The sequence below is a fragment of the Vulpes vulpes genome, chromosome 1 (assembly GCF_048418805.1).
Source record: "Vulpes vulpes isolate BD-2025 chromosome 1, VulVul3, whole genome shotgun sequence".
NCBI lineage: Eukaryota > Metazoa > Chordata > Mammalia > Carnivora > Canidae > Vulpes > Vulpes vulpes.
The window spans coordinates 103,874,371-103,894,600 of NC_132780.1; the positions used below are offsets into that span (position 1 = coordinate 103,874,371).

General features: G+C 42.4%; 1 protein-coding gene and 1 long non-coding RNA gene across 3 annotated transcripts in view; one reads left to right on the forward strand and one right to left on the reverse strand.

Annotated features, from left to right (window-relative positions):
* COL8A1 (collagen type VIII alpha 1 chain) overlaps positions 1-4,419 on the forward strand; it is a 141,283-nt gene extending 136,864 nt beyond the window's left edge. The window contains exon 4 of the mRNA XM_025989923.2: positions 852-4,419. Within this exon, the coding sequence (XP_025845708.1) occupies positions 852-2,758 (1,907 nt within the window). The 3' untranslated portion in view covers positions 2,759-4,419. The remainder of the gene's footprint in view (positions 1-851) is intronic.
* On the reverse strand, positions 531-20,181 carry LOC140593966 (uncharacterized). Of its 2 annotated transcripts, none has more exons than XR_011994492.1 (2): positions 19,349-20,181; positions 531-2,727 (listed from the first exon to the last, which is right to left on the reverse strand). It is a non-coding gene; the product is annotated as an uncharacterized lncRNA (long non-coding RNA). The 2 variants fall into 2 exon arrangements; XR_011994493.1 differs by having other exon boundaries at positions 19,105-20,177.
* Between the last annotated feature and the right edge of the window lie 49 nt (positions 20,182-20,230).

Below are 20,230 nucleotides of genomic sequence, written 5' to 3' on the forward strand. Positions count from 1 at the left end.
GGAGGAATAGAGGGAGAGAATCTCAAGCAGACTCCCTGCTATGCATGGAGCCCTAGGTGGGGCTTGATCCCATGACCCTGACATTATTACCCGAGCTAAAATTAAGAGTCAGCCACTCAACTGACTGAGCCACCCAGATGCGCCATGTAGAAGATGTTATTAAACCACCTACAAGATAAAATGCTTCTATTCTTCCCTGAATCTACATTATTTTCACTAAATTCATTAGACTGTATTTTAACACAAGAGGAAATATTATTTAGCCATAAATTATTACATAAAAAAATCAAAGATGTGGAAAAATATAGCATTAAGTAAAAAAAAAGTAGTAAAAATGGAGAATGACTCCATTGTTTAAAATACACACACATGCACGTGTATGCACATACATACATACACACACCTAGAACACATGGCATGGAAATACATACAAATGTCAGGTGATTATAGGCAACTTTGATTTTTCTTTACCCTTCTTTTGAATTTTCCAAAATCTTCATAATGAACACAACCATAAGGAAACTTGGGAGTTTTGTACTTAGAAACATGTTTCTTCATTACTTTTTAGCTTTATTTAACTTGAACCAGTGCTGACAAGAGCAGCTACAGATACCCATTCTCTAAACAGTATTTCAAACAGAACAAAGCAATTATTAGCTTAACTGCTGTGTAAGTCCTGATATCAGAGTCCTGGAAGATGAACACATGGTTCCTGGTCTCTCCTCTCAGTCACTGATGGGCTGAGGTGTCAGAACTAAGTAGTGATCATCATGACTTCTTCAATAAGGAATAATAAATACTAATTTCTCTCCCCCCCCCCCACTCTCTCTGTCCCCTCTCTCTCTCACTAGAAATACCATTAGCCAGTTTACGAGGGGAGCAAGGCCCCCGTGGAGAGCCCGGCCCAAGAGGACCCCCGGGGCCCCCCGGCTTACCAGGTCATGGGATACCTGGAACCAAAGGAAAACCAGGGCCACAGGGATACCCAGGAATTGGAAAACCAGGTATGCCTGGGATGCCAGGAAAGCCAGGAGCCATGGGAATGCCAGGGGCAAAAGGTGACATTGGACCCAAAGGGGAGATCGGGCCTATGGGGATCCCAGGGCCGCAAGGACCTCCAGGGCCTCACGGACTTCCTGGCATTGGAAAACCAGGTGGGCCAGGGCTACCGGGGCAGCCAGGTGCAAAGGGAGAGCGAGGACCCAAAGGTCCCCCGGGACCTCCAGGCCTTCAGGGTCCGAAAGGAGAGAAGGGCTTTGGGATGCCAGGTCTGCCAGGCCTAAAGGGTCCTCCAGGGATGCATGGCCCCCCTGGCCCTGTTGGACTTCCCGGGGTGGGCAAACCAGGAGTGACAGGCTTCCCTGGGCCCCAAGGTCCCCTGGGAAAGCCAGGTCCTCCAGGGGAACCTGGGCCCCAAGGCCCTATTGGGGTCCCAGGAGTTCAAGGGCCTCCTGGGATACCTGGAGTTGGAAAGCCAGGCCAGGATGGGATCCCTGGCCAGCCAGGATTTCCAGGTGGCAAAGGGGAGCAAGGACTGCCAGGGCTGCCAGGACCCCCAGGCCTTCCAGGGATTGGGAAACCGGGCTTCCCAGGACCCAAGGGTGACAAGGGCATAGGGGGTCTTCCTGGGGCTCTAGGACCAAGAGGGGAGAAAGGACCAGTCGGTGCCCCTGGAATGGGGGGCCCCCCAGGAGAGCCAGGCCTGCCTGGAATCCCAGGTCCTATGGGTCCTCCAGGTGCTATTGGTTTTCCCGGACCCAAGGGAGAAGGTGGCATTGTAGGGCCACAGGGGCCACCAGGTCCCAAGGGTGAGCCAGGGCTTCAAGGCTTCCCAGGAAAGCCAGGTTTCCTTGGTGAAGTAGGGCCCCCTGGCATGAGGGGCTTGCCAGGTCCCATAGGGCCCAAGGGGGAAGCTGGGCACAAAGGGTTACCAGGGCTCCCTGGGGCTCCAGGGCTGCTTGGACCAAAGGGAGAACCAGGAATCCCAGGGGATCAGGGTCTACAGGGCCCTCCAGGCATCCCAGGGATCGCAGGCCCAAGTGGGCCCATTGGACCACCTGGAATGCCAGGCCCAAAAGGGGAACCAGGCATCCCAGGGCCCCCTGGGTTCCCTGGAGTAGGGAAGCCTGGAGTAGCAGGACTTCATGGGCCCCCAGGGAAGCCTGGTGCCCTTGGTCCTCAAGGCCAGCCGGGCCTTCCAGGACCCCCAGGCCCTCCAGGGCCCCCAGGGCCTCCAGCTGTAATGCCCCCGACACCACCACCCCATGGAGAGTATCTGCCAGATATGGGGCTGGGAATCGATGGAGTGAAACCCCCCCATACCTATGGGGCTAAGAAAGGCAAGAACGGAGGGCCAGCCTACGAGATGCCTGCCTTCACAGCTGAGCTGACTGCGCCTTTCCCACCTGTGGGGGCCCCAGTGAAGTTTGACAAACTGCTCTATAACGGCAGACAGAACTACAACCCACAGACGGGCATCTTCACCTGCGAGGTCCCTGGGGTCTACTACTTTGCATACCACGTTCACTGCAAGGGGGGCAATGTGTGGGTTGCTTTGTTCAAGAACAACGAGCCCATGATGTACACGTACGATGAGTACAAAAAGGGCTTTCTGGACCAGGCATCTGGGAGTGCGGTGCTGCTGCTCAGGCCCGGAGACCGAGTGTTCCTCCAACTGCCCTCAGAACAGGCTGCAGGACTCTATGCGGGGCAGTACGTCCATTCCTCCTTTTCAGGATATTTATTATATCCCATGTAAAAAAAAAAAAAAAAGAAAAGAAAGAGAGATTTAATAGAAGAAAAGAAAATGATGCACCGAAAAGATCCAAATGAAAAACATAATTGCTTCAAAACATTTATATAGTTGGAAAGTCATATTTAAGTGAAAATCTGAACCATCATGTACAAATAAAAACTAAGATGCATGTTAAATGCTCTGCATAGCAGCCTGTAATTAAAAATTTTGGGATAGATTTATGTATCAAGTACTGACACTTGTGTTGTACCCACTGGAATCATATTAGCTGTTGTATTGTTATATGCTTCCATGATAACCTGCTTATTCAGATCAGTCAAAATATTTCAGTATGAAAGATCATAGCTAATGAAAAGTCACTTGCTCACATTGTTTAAAGATTTATAAATATGGCTTAAAGAAATGTTAATGATAACAAGTATATATACCGTATTTACTTGCATAATTTCCTCTGTATATGGGAGGGTGTTTTGTCAGGGAAGGTGGGGAAGTAGTTCTGCTGTGTTATAGTCCTGGTGGGAAGGAGTCAGGGGGAGCAGTAGGGTGTTAGTCCAAGGGCTATTTCCTGCCTGTCAGAGACCAGGTCTTTTATCAACATGAGTCCTACTCAGAATTGTGTTATCTCGTGTCTCTAAAAGAACAAATGAGCCAATTGCCTGCTGTGTTATTTACTCAGCAAACCCTGTGAGCTTTGCACTGGATGAGCCATTTGTGGGATATAAGACAGGAGCTAAAAAACCAGGTGGGAGACAGGAGCAGGAATTAATTCACTTATTTCTCGAGGATCCTTTTTGTTTCATTTTCTGTATTTTTTTTTCTTCCCACTATGTAACTTCCACTATGACCCAATTAATATAAAACATGTGGAAGTCACAAGGAAAAAATAATTTTCCAGTATTGTGGAATGTTCATTACCAACAGCAATTTTTAATTGCGTTTACATGCATATAAAAATTCGCCTCCTTTGCCTACCATACAAATGACTACAATGCGGTTTCGCTCTTGAAGGGGTGATCAGTATTTTTCAGTAGCTACTGAATTTTGAAGAAATTTCCTGGTACAGGATATATGCAAGTTGGCATATCGTCTGAGGTTCCAAAGCCAATTTTCAAAATCCAAACCATCTTTTATTTGAGAAGAAAAAAAGTTTCAGAGTTTCAGAATTCTATAGGAAAGTAGATTTTTTGGAAAAAAAAAAAAGAGAAAAAAGAAAAAACGATTTCTGAAGTTTTAAATTTAGAAATGGGATATACTACTTCCTAGTGTAAGTACTAAAACTGTAGGAAAAGAACTCTTTCTTTAGAAGCAACCTGTGGAAGAGCTATCTGAAATGTCAGAGGGCAGTAAGAGCTCGTACTTCGGGCACCTCATACTCAGTGCAAGGCAAGAGTCAATATAGGTTTAAAGAAAAAAATAAGTATCCTTCCGGGTTTTCACTTAGGTACAAACTAACTGCTGCGGGCATTCAAATCTGGTCTCAAAACGTGGGCAAAATATTTCAGTCAGCTATGAGTCTGCTGCTGATACTATAAAGCCACTGTGGGAAATAATGTGGGGCTATGGTAGTAGAATGTTCTGTTCCTCAAAATTAAGAGTAAGAAATTGAGGGGAAAGGTACAGGTGGAAAAATACACAAATAAATACGGTATAAACACACATGGAAATGTGTCTATGTCAAATCTGAATCATTTTAACCATCAAGAAAATTCTCCTCGGCCTAATAGGTGTCTTTCCCCTATATGGTATACGAGCACCTTTTCTTCTCGATTTCTTAAGAGAAATGAATTCATTACCAGGGCACTGCTAATTCTACAACAAACTTTTCCCATCAAAAGATTTCTGACCCAAACTTCATTTTCCGACCCAAACTTCATTTTCAAAGCAGACAGCATCTATATGGTCAAACATCCTTCAGGTTGGTCTTGAGGATGCTGGTTTTGGACTGATGACTATGGAGGCAACAGGGATCCATTAGGCTCCTTCTGCTGAATAGCTGCATTGAAATGGCTTGGAAGCAAGTCAGATCAGCTGATCCATAAATCCGTATTTATCTGTACATGTATGGGCTTTTTATTTCCACCAGGTATGAAAGACAGTACCTCTTTAGTTAAGACCAAATTTCACTTTTAAAAATACCTTCCAACTTATTTATTGGTTGTTACTCAATTGCCTAAATATATATATATATATATATATATATATATATATATATATATATATAATGTGCGTGTGTATATTATCAGGCATATGCTTCTAACTTTTAGATAGGGAAGGAGCAAAATCTATGCCAGATACTGTGTATTCTACAATGGTGCTAATCTCAGAGCTAAATGAATTACTCCATATAATTTTAAAAAAGAGTTTTAAATAATTATCTATTTGTCTGTTTCCCTTTTAAGTGTTGCACATCATGTTAACACATTAGTGTAAAAACAGATGAAACAACCACATGCTCAAAAGTCTAGGGATAGTGTTATAATCCCTATTTAATTCAAAATCAACTAGAACTTTTCCATGTGAAATGGACCAAACTGGCATTATGTTATTTAAACACAGAGTTTTAATGCAGTATGACATCCCACAGAGGAAAAGAATGTTTATAGTGGGTGACTGTTCTCAAATATTTTATAGAAAACCATGAAAGGTGCTCTATAAAAAACTGGTGACTTTTTTTTTTTTTTTGAGTTTCCATGATAGATTTGAGACTTGTCAATAGCAAATCATTTTTGTATTTAAATTTTTGTACTGATTTGAAAAAAAGACCTATTAAATATCTTTAAAAGTATGTTTCTCATCTTATTCATATCACTCAACTGACACCGAACCTCATACTTTTTCTATCCCCTGGAATACTAATGAGCTCTGAAACAGAGACCGACAATAATCACAGCTTAAACAGGACAATTATTTCTCTTTGACATAATAGTTCCAAGCATCAGCAGTCCAGGGCTCATGTGGTAGTTCTAGTGAGAGCCCCAGGTTCCTTCTATCTTGCTGCTTTTCCATCCCAAAGGTGTTGCCCTCATCCCCAAAGTCCAGGACAGCTAACCATCACAGCTATATTCCACAGTGGGAAGGTGAAAAAAAATCAGGAAGGGGAGGGCAAGCTCCCTAATTAAAGAATTCAAGCCAGTAGTTGCTTACATTACATCCTCCCACATCGTATTGCTCTGAATTTAGTCACACTGCCCAAAGCTACCAGGAGAGTGAGGGAAATTGAATATTTATTCAGGGTAACAACATGCCCGGCTGAAAATTAGGATTCTCTTGACATGGAAGAAGGGAGATACTAGGGGACAAACAGCTGCTTCATCTATCACACTATCACATCAATCATAAAAGAAAAACACTGCCACAAACCTCTCTTCCTCCATCAAAAACCAATCTTCAAATACTCTATACTATTTAGTTTGCCACGCTAGTGCCAAATTCCCTGAGGGGAGATAGTGGTGAATTAAGCTATAGAGCAGAGGCAGACTTGCTTCAAGAACCTAAAGGTCTTAAAAAGCATCACTGACAAGGAAAGAATCCCAATGGGATGACTCATCAAGCTTAAAACAATCATAACTTATGTCTAGGATATTACAAAAGAATTATTCGAACCATTCCATAAGCAAGTGTCACCAGCCTGTGGCTGATTTACTCACTTGCTTAAACCATCAATCTGGAAGCTCAAGACCACAGCTTCCACTCCCATTTAGACCAGTTAGTTCTTTTTCATTCCACAGCTAAAGACTTCCATAATATGGACCAATCATCTTGTATGCACACAGTGTTGGTCACAAAAGAAAACAGAAGAATGGATACAGGAGACACAGGCAGCAAGAATAAATTGTCGGAATTCAGAGTGCTAGACAAGCAGGGTAAATCCATCATCACAATAAGTCTGAGGCATTCCTTTACGTTAAAACAAAACACAAAATAGCACCTACTTTGTACTCAATACTACTAGATAATGTGAAGGATACAAAAGCTACAGAAAATAGGACCCTTCTCCTCTTAAAAATAAATCATCGTCTGTTTGCAAGAAGTTAATTTCCAGGTCATTGTGAGGTAGTGTAGTGCTGACTGGATGCACACTAGACTGGATGCACGCTAGATTCAGAAAGTGAAAGACCATTCCATGCTGCTCCTTTGCTGGGAATGCTCTGACATGTCTCCTGCATAGTTCCTCCTCACCCCTCAAAACACAGCTCAAGCATCACCTCCTCTTCCCTACTGCTCGGTGTCAGTCACCTTCTCCCGTGTGATCACCCTGCCTTGTACAGAAGGCCTTGTAACTGACCTGTTTCTGTCTCCCATATCTGAAAAAGCGTAAGGTTCTTAAGAGCAGGCACTTTCTTTCATCTTTCATTCACAGCCCATCAGAGTGCTAGTCCAGTAACAAGTTGGAAGGAAGAATGAAAGATGAATCTCTTAAAGCTGCTGTGGGAGGCAATGCTTAAAACCGATATGAGCTACAACTGAATCCAGCCCTGGGATTCCAAGATTCCATAGAAGATTATATACTCCAAGATTATTGAGAAGTTCCATTGGGATGAAACCGAGCAACAGACAGCTTTTTGGAGATGATTTTTAAAGAAATCAACTTTAATGGAATGGAATCTGAATAGCAAAGGACATCCCAAGAGGAATGGGCTCTCCTCCTCGAATAGACAGAAGGAAATTGGTATTTTTTAAAAAATTTAAATTCAATTAGCCAACATATAGTACACCATTAGTGTCAGATGTAGAGAGAAAACTGGTATTTTGAGAGAGAGAGTGTGTGTGTGTGTGTGTTTTCTGGGACACGTGGCGGACAAGACCAGCTGGGATAATGGAAATGGCATGACTAGATCAGAGAATCTACTCAAGGACTAGTAAAGGAAACTAAGGTAATAACTGAAGAGTCAAATGACATAGGGTTTTACATATAGGGAAGAGGTATTTATATTTTATCTAATATACAATAAGGAGACTTTATAGGTCCTTAAGTGAGAAAGTGGTATGAAAGTAAGCATTTTAGAAAAGTTACTTTGATGATTCTATGAAGAAGGTGAATTACAAGTAGTAAAACCAATGAGGAAATCAGAATAGCTTTAACCCAGAAATGGGATGATGGGTTGATGGCAAACAGTCCTAAAAAGTCTCATGAGTAAAGGTCGTCAGGGTTTAAGGACTGCAAAACAATGTAGCTATTTCAGGGGCAAAGAAATGGAATAAAGAAGAATGGAAAACTAAGGAGATGGTTGAAAGACTGAACTGACCTGAGGGCCAATCTCAAGATAGTCTTATGAGGGAGAAGGAAGCTTGGCCCAAAGGTGGTTTCTTCTCATTGATACACCCAGAAGACCAGGATGACGCCCCCGGCCAAAAACTGGTGATCCACTAGCAGGCAAGGAAATGAGAAGACACTCCGTTTATTTACAGACTTACGAGACTAACTTGATAGTGGAAGGAAAATGCCTGTGCTCCAGAAGTGCATTTGGCAGGGAGATGAAAGGTGGATCTTGGGAAGAGACATGGTGTCTAACATAAGGGAGAAAAAGGCCAACCTGAAATTAGTAGCACCATTTGCAGACAAAAAAATCAATAAATTGTTTTAAAATATCCTCCTTTATGTACTGCAAGAATTTAACAAATCCTCCATAATAGATATAGCAAAGACAGATATCCTAATCCATATGGAATACAATGAATACGAAGTATACAGGGCCAACAAAGAATGCAAATCAATCATGTTTTACTCTATTTCAGAAAAGCTTTCTCCTTAATTGTCTTTGTAACTCTAAAAATACAAATGTTCATGTTATTCCCTATTATGAAGAACAAAAATATCTATGGAGTAAGACTTAAGGTTATTTTTCTTTTAGCAGAGAGTTACATAGAATATTTGATGCTTTCTTCCATTTTCAAAACCAGTATTTATATCAGGATAAATTTTATCTTCAAGTAAGTTATTTTTTATGATATCAAATAACTCTTAATTATTTTTATTAGCAGAAAAAAAATTTTTTTGCTAATTCCTGGAGATAAGTGTAATGGAATTTAAATAAAAAGTGGTGCACATCATTCCATTTTACCAGTGTATTCAGAAGTTTCTCATCTGTGTTAGTGAAACACAAGACCATCTAATCAAACTTTCCTTTAAGGCATCCAGAACCCTTCCAGATATTTTTTTTCTTTACTATCTTACTGTAAGTAAAAATAGATTTTTATTAGAATCAAAAGCACTTCTAAATTAAAGTTTATGAACCCTGTGGAGACTTACATTTCACATGCCCTGTTAAAATCACCAAGACCTAAAAGTTAATTTTGTGATGATCATGGCCAAGTCACTTTTCATCTAACAAGTGAGTGGCTGGCAGCAACGTTCACATCTGCTCTTTATTCATGGGATGAGAGACACAATGGGGGGAAAGCTGATGGTATGTTTACTTTAGTCTCCAATGGTCTACTAGTAATAATAGTTGCCCTTCACCCATCAAAAGTGAAGCTGTCCATGTCTTTCACTCTCCCAAACTGGAGTCATCAATATAGAACATGTTAGGAAAGGGCTCTGGGGTCTGACTCAGAACAAATCTCAACTCTTCTATTTAACAGCTGGTCACCTTAAATAAATTATTTAACCTCTCTAAATTTCAGCTTTTGTGCCTATAAAATAGTAAGTAATAATAGTAACTATCTTCTACAGTAGTTGGAAGAGTGGATGTAGTAGTAGGGTGTGCAACAGAGGGGTAACAATTGCTACTATTGACGGAGTGCCAATCATGTACCAGAAACCACTTTAAGTATTTTTATGTATTAATTTACTTACTCCTCGTAGTAACTCTATTATTAGCTTCATTTTATAGCTAAAGAAACTGTGCCATACTAACTTGTCCCAGATCTAATAAACGATAATGCCAAGATTATAACCCAAGCATCTGGCTTCATAGTCCACAATCTGAGCTATTAAACCATATATTTTTTTTTTATTTTTTTATGATAGGCACACAGAGAGAGAGAGAGAGAGAGAGAGAGAGGCAGAGACATAGGCAGAGGGAGAAGCAGGCTCCATGCACGGGGAGCCCTACGTGGGATTCGATCCCGGGTCTCCAGGATCACGCCCTGGGCCAAAGGCAGGCGCCAAACCGCTGCGCCACCCAGGGATTCCCCCTATTAAACCATATTGACTCAAGGCAGAAGATAAAAGTTCTCAGCTGTCTAAGCAACTACACTGAGGGCTCAGGATCATAGCTTGCCTCAAAAGACAAAGAGAAAGAGAAGCAAGTTATCAGTTATTTCTTAGTTATTGTCATTACCAGAGACAAGAGAAACAGCCAGCTACCAGAAGGCTATAGTGACAGATTCTAGTAGATGTATCCCTCAGGAGATGAGAGCAGATACATGTGTCTTTAAAAACTAAAGGGATGAGGGGATCCCTGGGTGGCTCAGCGGTTTAGCGCCTGCTTTTGGCCCAGGGTGCAATCCTGGAGTTCCGGGCTCCCGGCATGGAGCCTGCTTCTCCCTCCTCCTGTGTCTCTGCCTCTCTCTCTATCATAAATAAATAAATAAATATTAAAAAAAAAAAAAAAAAAACAACCCTAAAGGGACGGGCAGCCCAGGTGGCTCAGTGGTTTAGCGCCCCCTTCAGCCCAGGGCCTGGTCCTGGAGACCAGGGGTAGAGTCCCACATTGGGCTCCCTGCATGGAGCCGGCTTCTCCCTCTGCCTGTATCTCTGCCTCTCTCTCTCTCTCTCTCTCTCACATAAATAAATAAATCTAAACAAAACAAAACAAACAAACAAACAAAAAACCCGAAAGGGACCATCTTACACCCATTAGGATAGCTACTATTGAAAAATTTAAAAAGCAGACAAAAAATGTTAGTGAGGATGTGAAAAAATTGGAATCCTTCTGCACTGCTGGTGAGAATGTAAAATTGGGCAACCACTATGGAAAACAGTATGGTGGTTCCTCAAAAAATAAAAACCAAAATCACCATATGATCTTGCATTTCCATTCTGGGCATACACTCAAAAGAACTAGAAACAATTCAAACAAACGTTTGTCCATCCATGTTCAAACCAACATTATTCTCAATATCTAAAAAGTAGAAGCAACCCAAACGTCCACCGATGGATGAATGAATATACAAAATGTGGCATATCCATGCAGTTGACTGTTATTCAGGGGCACCAGGGTGGCTCAGTTGGCTCAGCTCAGGTCATGATCTCCGGGTCCTGGGATGAGCCCCACAATGGACTCCCTAATCCCTAGTCTGCTTCTTCCTCTCTGTCTCCCTGCTTGTGTGCTGTCTCTCAAATAAATAATAAAATCTTAAAAAAAAATTACTCTTATCCAGTCTTAAAGAAAAAAAGGAATTGTGACACATACTGCAAGATGAATTAACCTAGAGGGCAGAGGGCATATTAAGAGAAATAAGCCAAGTACAAAAGGACAAATATTGTATAATTCACTTATATAAGGTGCCTATCATAGTTATAGCCAGAAAATAGAAGGTTGGTTGCCAGGAGCTGGAAGAAGGTGGTAGAGTGAAGTTACTGCTTAATGGACAGAGATTCAATTTTGCAAGATAAAAAGAGTTCTGGTCCTCAGTGGTGGTGATAGCTGCATAAAAATGTGAATGCATTTAATGCCACTAAATGGTATACTTTAAAAACTGCGAAGATAGTAAAAGATCATGTTAAGTGCATTTTACCACAATTTCTAAAAGTAATTAAAGAAAAAAAAGCTAGAAGGAAAACCACCCGTTAACAGGAATAGCTCATGATACAGAAGAGAATTGGAAATGATCTCCAGCAGCCTCCCTTACCTCCCAAGTTTACCATAGTGCTCACCAAGTGGGTGAGAAGTCTAAGCATGTTAGTCCAGAAACTGCAAGTTCCAGCCACTGCCAGGAAAGCTCTGCAGACCGCTATGGAGACTGCCACTTAACTGCACCTTCTCCACTTCAGTGAATACTACCTTCTAGGGAATTAAGACCTAGCTTCTAGACAGTCCACCTTCATCCACTGGTCCCAAAGGGCAAACTAGAATTAGGTTTCCTTTCTTCTTCAAGATAAGCATGCATGACAATTTTATGGTTCCAAAGGTATAGATATGGTTTTTCTTCCTATAAATGAGGGAATCTTTATAGAATTCATACATACTCAAGATATGAAACAAAATTAAGTTTTACTTCAGTCACTGGACCTCACCCAGCCTATGAGAAGAGTCAATTTGCTGCCACTCAAGGCAGATACCTAACCTGGGTTGGAAGAGAATAGTTGTAGTAACTTACAGCTCCCCAAGGAACAAGATCTCTCCTCACAGGCAAAGGAGAAACAGCAGCTCCACTAGCAGGTTTTTCCTACTATGAATCCAGTGGGTCAGGAATTTTGTAGAGGACATAGTGGGGATGGTTTCTCTCTGCTCTGTGATGTCTAGGACACATCACAGGACTAGGACTACAACTGAAGGCAAATCAACAACTGGGGCCTAGGGTCACTAGGAGGTATCTTCATTTACAGGTCTGGTTGTTGATGCCGGTTGTTGGCAGAGACCTCAGCTGAGCTATAGGCAGGAATACCTATATATGTTATTTCTATGTTGTTTCTCTGTGCAGCTTCCTTTGGGCTTTCTTATAGTATGACATCTGGGTTCCACATGAACATCCCAAGGTAGGAATGTCAAGGTCTCACTGCAAGGAAAGTATGCCAGATGGGAAATAGTGATGGCTATCTCTGGTTAATACAATGTGCCATATATCCACCTGGTTGCTTAGTGTCTTGTCTGTGGTAGATACTCTCTGGTAGACCTAGACATGAAACACAAAAATCTACAGACTTTTGCCCACTCCCTTGGGTCCCTCCTCATGCCTCTTCCCATGTATCTTTGCTATTGAACTTCAAATACCACATCTTACAGGCCTTGACCCACTATCCTTATCTCAGACACCTTCTCTTTCCATACAAAGGAGATGGTTAAATATATACCTCGAAGCTCTGCCACTGTCCTTGCCACTGTGGTAGAACAGTAGCAGTCCATTTTCAGTTCTATCAATATACCAAGCTTGAACCAGTCTTTAGTATTTTTCTTTATCATCAGCTGGTCACAGGGACACCCCATGAGGCCACAGGTGTGAGGTGAGGAATACAACAGAGACATGGGTCAACTTTCCTTATAACTTCTGGGCCTGCTTAGATGTGATCTCATGTAAAACCATTTCTAGTGTTCAGTAACTGTTGATGTGTGCACCCAACCTTACCAAACCCAGATCCTGAAGGGCAGTTCATATAATCATTTGACATTCCATTGTCAAATGCTCAGTTTCTACTAGAGCTCAGTATCATGCTAGTAATTGCTTTTTTAATGGTTGAGCTGTAGAAGGCATGGCCTTACTCTAGAACCCTCAGAGTTTGTGCTGTGATTCCCCGTTAGGTCCAGTCAGATTCCCCACAGCATCACCTGGCCCCTGGCACCTTGAGATTTGCTACATCATTATGAAGTGAGTGGAAAAGAAGCTTGTATCATAGCCTACAACTGCTGGGCCCTCTTTTCTCAAAACCGGTAGCCTCTTGAGTCACTGGACTCAACTGGCATTTGATAAATGCCCTTTTTATTTTTATTTTAAGATTTTATTTATTCAGGGGCAGGGGAGACAGAGGGAGAAGCAGGCTCCATGCAGGGAGCCTGACGTGGGACTCAATCCCGGGTCTCCAGGATCACACCCCGGGCTGCAGGTGGCGCTAAACCGCTGAGCCACTGGGGCTGCCCAGATAAATGCCCTTTTAAAAGCATTTTTTTAAAAAGATCTATTTCTTTATTTATATTAGAGAGAGAAAGCACGTGCTGCCAACTACCTTTGCTATTCTGAAATTCTATCGTTCACTGACTGACACTAGGGCATCTCGTACTGTCATCTCTGGCCTGCATTCACCATTTACCATTGAGCCCATAACTACATTAATTCCTACTCAACTACTCAATCTTACTCCTTTAGTAAAAGGATGTTTTCTAGGCTTTCCCAGGGAACAGTCAGCCGGTAGGTCACACAAAATAAACCCATTCTAAGAAGCCCACTACTCTGAGATCTCCTGACCTTTTCCTTAATAATCTGCCCAGGCAGCTCTGAAGTCTCCTTTACTATAGATTACCAGTGTGTTCAAGCTTCACGTGGACATTCTTACAGGGTGTTAGGACTTACTGAGAAGTTAAATAATCAGCCACTGGAGAGTACCTTCCTATCAATAACCTCTCTCTTACTCAGCTTTACACACTGCTGGTCCAAGACTCTCAAGATCTATTACCTTATGAAATTCTTGGTTTCTGTCGATATACTAATCTGTGACTTTTCTTGTGAACAGTTTCCTTATGTACTAGAGATTCTATTTTCCACCACTGTGCTGAGGTCTAACCCTGGTTATTGGTGAAGAACCAATGAGAGAAGGTTAAGGGCTCAATATCATCTTGTGAGGCAACTAAGATAAAGCCTTGAATGGAGTCCAGGGAGGCCATTTTCCTCCAGAAAAGGGGCAAAGATCCTTCTCTGTATTCCCAGAAGGCTCAGGAACCCAGAGGTTTAGAGACCTCAAGCACATGTGCCCAAATGTCCTATCTCAGTCTCAGAGTCTCTCTCCTTCCCCTTTAGGACTTGACATTAGCCAGGAAACATGTCAGTCTGTGCATTCAATCTCTTTATAACTCTAACACCCTTGAATCAAATTCTGGGCTGAATTTAAAGTACAGTATAATCTCTGGTTTCAGAAGACAAAGAACTTTTTGAACACTGTCATGGAGAATTTCTGGCTTTCTCAGCATGTTCAGATTGATAAGAACCTATCATTCTGTTTCCCAAAAGCTTTTATAGCAGTCAACAACCACCCAACTCCACAATCTTTGTAATTACAATGGCCCTATATCTTTTAAGTGCTGAAGCTACCGCACACAAGTTTCCTGTTCAACCTGTACTTCATCCTAATCTACCACAGGTAAAGTGACTATGTCTTAGTCATTGAGATGCTCCAGTACACCAGAGGGTGTTATTTTTTTTTTTTTTTACCACTACCAATCACTTTTGTTGCCATCTGATCAATGAGTAAACAGATTCCAAAACTTTGTCTTGAGGGTCTGCTTTCTAGGGTATTTCAAATTCCAACTATCTTACCTTAGATTGTTTCCAAAGCAGACCCTAAGGCAGAGTTGGGTGCAGGTAGATTATTTGGGAAGTGATCTCAGGAAGCACAAGTAAGAGTGGAGAAAAGAGTTGGGAAATACAGAGAAGGCCATAAAGTCTCCATCTTGGAACACTTTAAGAAGCTGTGTAAAGTGTATCTCAGAAGTGTCCCATCAAAGGATAGAGAACCTAGAGCAGTTATCTACTAATGCTCATTCCCCTTTTGTTGCGAGTTGCCTTCGGGAGCATTAACTTCTTTAAATCTTGGGCTCAGCAAGCTCCCATGGTGTCAGAGAAGCAGATAGCAGGGATATTTAGGGAGGGAAGCGGTCAGCATGACGAAAATGGTCTACCAGAGCGGCAAGGAAGCTTAGACATGGACCAAGGGAAAATGGAGCAGAGCATTCACAGTACTGCTTCAAAGTCATAATGAAAGATGGCAGTTTGAAAAAAAGGACTATGTCTCTGTCCCCAGTTCCTGGCACTGAGCTCCTAAAACCAGAGAAATTTCCTAAGTGATAAGGACAAAAGAAGCATCTTTTGTTCTAATATTTGGTTTTTGACTCTGGTTCCTGACACAGAACTCCTAAATTCCTTGGAATTTCTTTCATGATAGGAGAGTCTTTTTTTTTTTTTTTTTTCCTAATAAAGTGTCACTTGGTGGGCTCCTGGTGGCAGCTGGTCACCAGAAAGACCAAATCATAATTCAAAGCCTAGAACCTTCAGCCTCACTCCCCATCTTCCAGGAAGGAGAAAGGAGCTGGAGACTAAGTTAATGATGAGTCATGCCAACATGATGAAGCCTCCATAAATATCCCATAAGTATGGTGTTCAGAGAGCTCCCAGGTTGGTGAACACATATACGTGTCTGGAGGATGGCACACCCAACTCCATGGAGACCCAAGCTCCTGTGCTTGGGACCATTCTGGACCTCATACATATCTTCATCTTTCTGTTCATCTGTATGCATTACATAATAAACTGATAACATAAGTATTTCAGTTCTAGCAAATGACCAAATCCAACAAGGGGGTCATGGAAACCTCTGATTATAACCAGTAGGTCAGAAGCACAGGTGACAAGCACAGGTATTAGAGAGAATAGCTTGATGTGTGAAAAACCCACACATTAGTGTCAGAAGCACGGTGAGTGTGGTATTAGTGTGAAAGGAAAGGAGAAATACAGGAGTGTTTTCCTCAGAATATATACAATTTATTCTAAATCTAATGGGTTTAGCACTGCACATTGTTATAACTGAAGAGACAGTGAACTGGAAGTTCATCTTGAATGTAAACACAAAGAGATAAAGGCATAGAAAATAATGAAAAGGCTAATGAAGACACTGAGCAGTGGAGCAGAGCATGAGGTCCTAAAACTGCCCCATAAACACATGATCACTTGGGTGTATGATAGAGCTATTACTGCAGAAAGGAAAGACTGTTTAAACGAATGGTGTTAGGACTACTGCTTATCCAACAGAAAAAGTTAAACTGGATTCAACCCTAACACCACATACATAAATCAAATCTAGATGAACTCATGGTTGTTTCTTTTTTTTTTTTTTTTTTAAGATTTTATTTCTTCATTCATGAGACACAGAAAGAGAGAGAAGCAGAGACACAGGCAGAGAGAGAGAAGCAGGCTCCATGCAGGAAGCCCAATGTGGGACTTGATCCCAGGACTCCAGGCTCACACCCTGGGCCGAAGGCAGGCACTAAACTACTGAGCCACCCAGGGATCCTCTAGATGAACTCATGTTATAAAATAAATTCCAAGGGAACCCTTGGTTTCACATAGATGTGAAAGATGGTGGCGTGGGGAAGGGAGAGAGGGTGTTTCAGTGGTTATTTACTGTGGACAAAATCACTACAAAGGTTCACTAGATAAATAAAAAAACACTAGCAGAAAGATATCATGGCAATCTACCAGATTCATTTCTCCTCTGTCATTTTTGACACTAAAATGTCATTTAATGTCAAAGATCCCCTAACTGGCAGTGCACTGGATCTCCAGAGCATTCTTGAATTGATTTCTCAAGTCCCTCCTCAGATTTAGTCAATCAGAACCTCTGGGAGGTTAGTACCCAGGAGTTTGCATTTTTAATAAATCTTTGCAGGAAATTCTACCACAGTCAGAATTGGGAACTACTATCCTAGATAATATTAGGTCTCAGAATTCATTGAGAAAATAGAAGCTACAAGACAGGAATGCCATCAAATCTCATTGTAATGAAGCAGTCCTACTCCCATCAGATTGTATCTCCCCGTTGGCTCTGGATCTCCAACGGTTCCTCCCTGCGAGAACCTGACCCCTATAATTATCCTCTCTCTTCCTTCACTCTAAGCAGTACACCCTCGTTTGGGGACCACTCTTCTTCCTTGAGTCCATGACATCACAGCTGCCTGGCTCTGCTCTTCCTTCTCTAGCCATTCTCCCCCGGGCTCTTTGGTCTCTCCTCCTCCACCTGATGTCTGAACAGTGGAGGTGCAGTGTCTTAGTCATTTCAGGCTGCCACACACATTACCATAGACTAGACAGCTTCAACAACAAAGAAGCTTATTTTTCACAGTTCAGGCGGCTGGAAGTCAAAATTCATGGTGCCGGCATGGTCAGGTTTTTGGAGAGGGCCCTCTTTCTGATTTAGAGGGAGTCGTCTTCTTGCTGGAGTTGGAAGAGAACACAAGAATCATCTAGTTTATTCCCTTTCCGAGCAAAGTGAAGCCCAGTAAGGTTAAATGACTTGTCCAAACACGCCAATCAATATACATTGCTGAGGTCAAGTTCAAGTACCACCTCCTTTATAAAGGCTTCTCCGTGCACCCCACCGGGAACTGAATGCTTCCTCTTCTAACCTCTCATAATATTCATTTAGATATCAAACACAAAGAGGAAACAGACAAAGATCTGTGTTCACCCAAGCTTCTCCATGGTAGATGACATGATCAAATACTGGGGTATGAAATTTTACGACTAGTTTATAAATTAAGATGCCAATTCACTGATCAACAGAACACTTAGATGTACAACTTAGGTTGGCTAGTCAAAATAATCTGGGGTCAATAAGCTTTTTTTCTGTAAAGGACCTTCTGTAAAGGATTTTTGAGTGTCATAAATACATTAGGGACACTGGCTCTGTTGCATTTTTCTTTTCTTTTTTTCTTCCTCCCTTTCTGGTCATTGATGTATTTAATCTTGTCATTCTTTAAGCAATGCATTGAAAATGTAAAAATTATCCTCGCTCACTGGAACAAAATAGGTCATAGGCTGCATTTGGCTGGGGGGCCTTAGTTTGCTGACTTTTTCTGTCTCCAAAAAGAAAGCTGATTTGGGAAACAAACTTAACAAGTTGTTTAGTAAATAAAGCAATCAGAGTAAAGGAAGTTCAAATTCAGTCAGGCAGTCTATATATTTTCAGTGTCTACATGTACTAGGTACTGTTTGTGGTCCTAGGGCCATGGCGGTGAATAGGAGAGACACAATTCTAATCCCCAAGGAGGTGACTGGGAAGTGGGTGCGTGATAAGAAAGGACTAAAGAATTTAAGAGGAGTGACATAATGATTCTGACTACTTGCTGTGTGGAAGCAAGACTGAGGGGGGGGGGCAGGAGAAAATGCAAGAGAAAAGCAGGTGAGAAGCCTATTACAGTGGCTCAGAGGAGAGATGACTACCCCAGACCAAGGTTGTGGTGGTGGAAGTGATGGGAAGGCTGGTTAAATGGTTACATTTGGGATATATTCTGGAGATTATATCTGGAGATTGATGCCTCCAAACTTATGAATCAGATGACAATGCAATCGGGAGGACAGTGCTGCCACTTAACTCAAGTAGAAGAGGCTAGAAGACAAAAGGGGTTGGGATCCAAAGCACAAGAGGAAGACTTATCCTGGGATAAGACCAGGGTCAGTGGGAAATTGAACTCACATGGGAAAGGCAGCAGAACTGTCTGGAAACTTGAGTGTCATTTAAGTTATTCAGTCATTAATTGGAATTCTTAGTGAGTTTTTAAATAGCACCTAATTTAACTCTACTGAAAATGACTTTTCTGTATAAGTGGATTTTCCCCTTATCTTTTAAATCATGGAAATAAATATTGTTAGATACATTAAAAATATATGTAACATGCCTATAAATTACAAAGCATAATAATTTAATGCACATTTATGAACTCTCCACTCTACCAATAGGACATTTGCCAATAATTTACATTTACCTTTGTTCCTCTTAATCCCATCTGCTGGTTACTCCATACCCTAAATATTGTGTTTACCACTCTCTTTCCTTAAAATCACTTATGTATTTTGGGGGCTAAACAAATGTGGTTTTCCCTGTATCTGAACTTTATAAAACGGCAACTGAAACTCGGCATTTTAAAACTCAGCATTACGTTTCCAAAACATATCCACGTCATTACGTGCGTTGATTCATTTCCTATGCTCAATTTTATGGCTATATACCATAATGTAGCTGCCCATCTTCTTACAGGAACACATTTCCGTTGTTTCCACTTCTGTGCTACGACCAGCAGTGCAGCTGTGAATATTGTAGAGTATTCACGAGTTTCCCAAGTGTGGATATTTAGACGTGGAACTCGCTGGCTCGTAAGGCGCGCAGGTTTACTTCTACAAGGTGTCAAACCGCTTTTCCAAGTGGTTGTCACCAATTTACACTCGCACCAGTTGAAGGTGAGAGAACTCCTCGCTGGAACTTGGTGAGGTCGGACTCCCGCGATTTCGTCCATCTGCGGCAGGCAAGACCGTACCTCGTCGCGGTCTCTGTTTTATACCCAGGTTCGTAGGGGACAGAACATCATTTCACCTGCTCACCGGTCATCGTCTCCCTTCTCTAAGTCTCCTTCTCGATGGCCTGTCGCTCCCATCTCTGCCACTTCACGCTGGAGCTGAGACAGGGGGTCCCGTGGGTCCCTTACCTGCAGATAAGCAGCGACGGACTCGCTTCTACGGCTCCACAAGGCGCGGCGGACTCGCAGCGGAGGAGGCTGGGAAGGGCCCACGCCTCGCAACGCTCGGGCCCGCTAGTGTTCTCGGGTCGAGCCCTTCCGAACCAGTCAACACCCTCTGGACCCACACCGTGCACACAGCAGCACACAACTGTGCGGCGAAAGCCCAACATTCACGGGCATCCACTCCCAAGCGCGTCTCCCCGGGGCACACTCACGCTGCACTCCCGCCCGCGCCGCGACGCGGACACGCCGACGACAACACACCCACGTGCTCCGGGCCGCTCCCGCCGCTCCGGTCCTTTCAAACCCAGCAGAGAAAAATCATCTGAGCATCGTGTTTCACACTTTCGTCAATAGCTTTTCGCCAAAAAAAAAA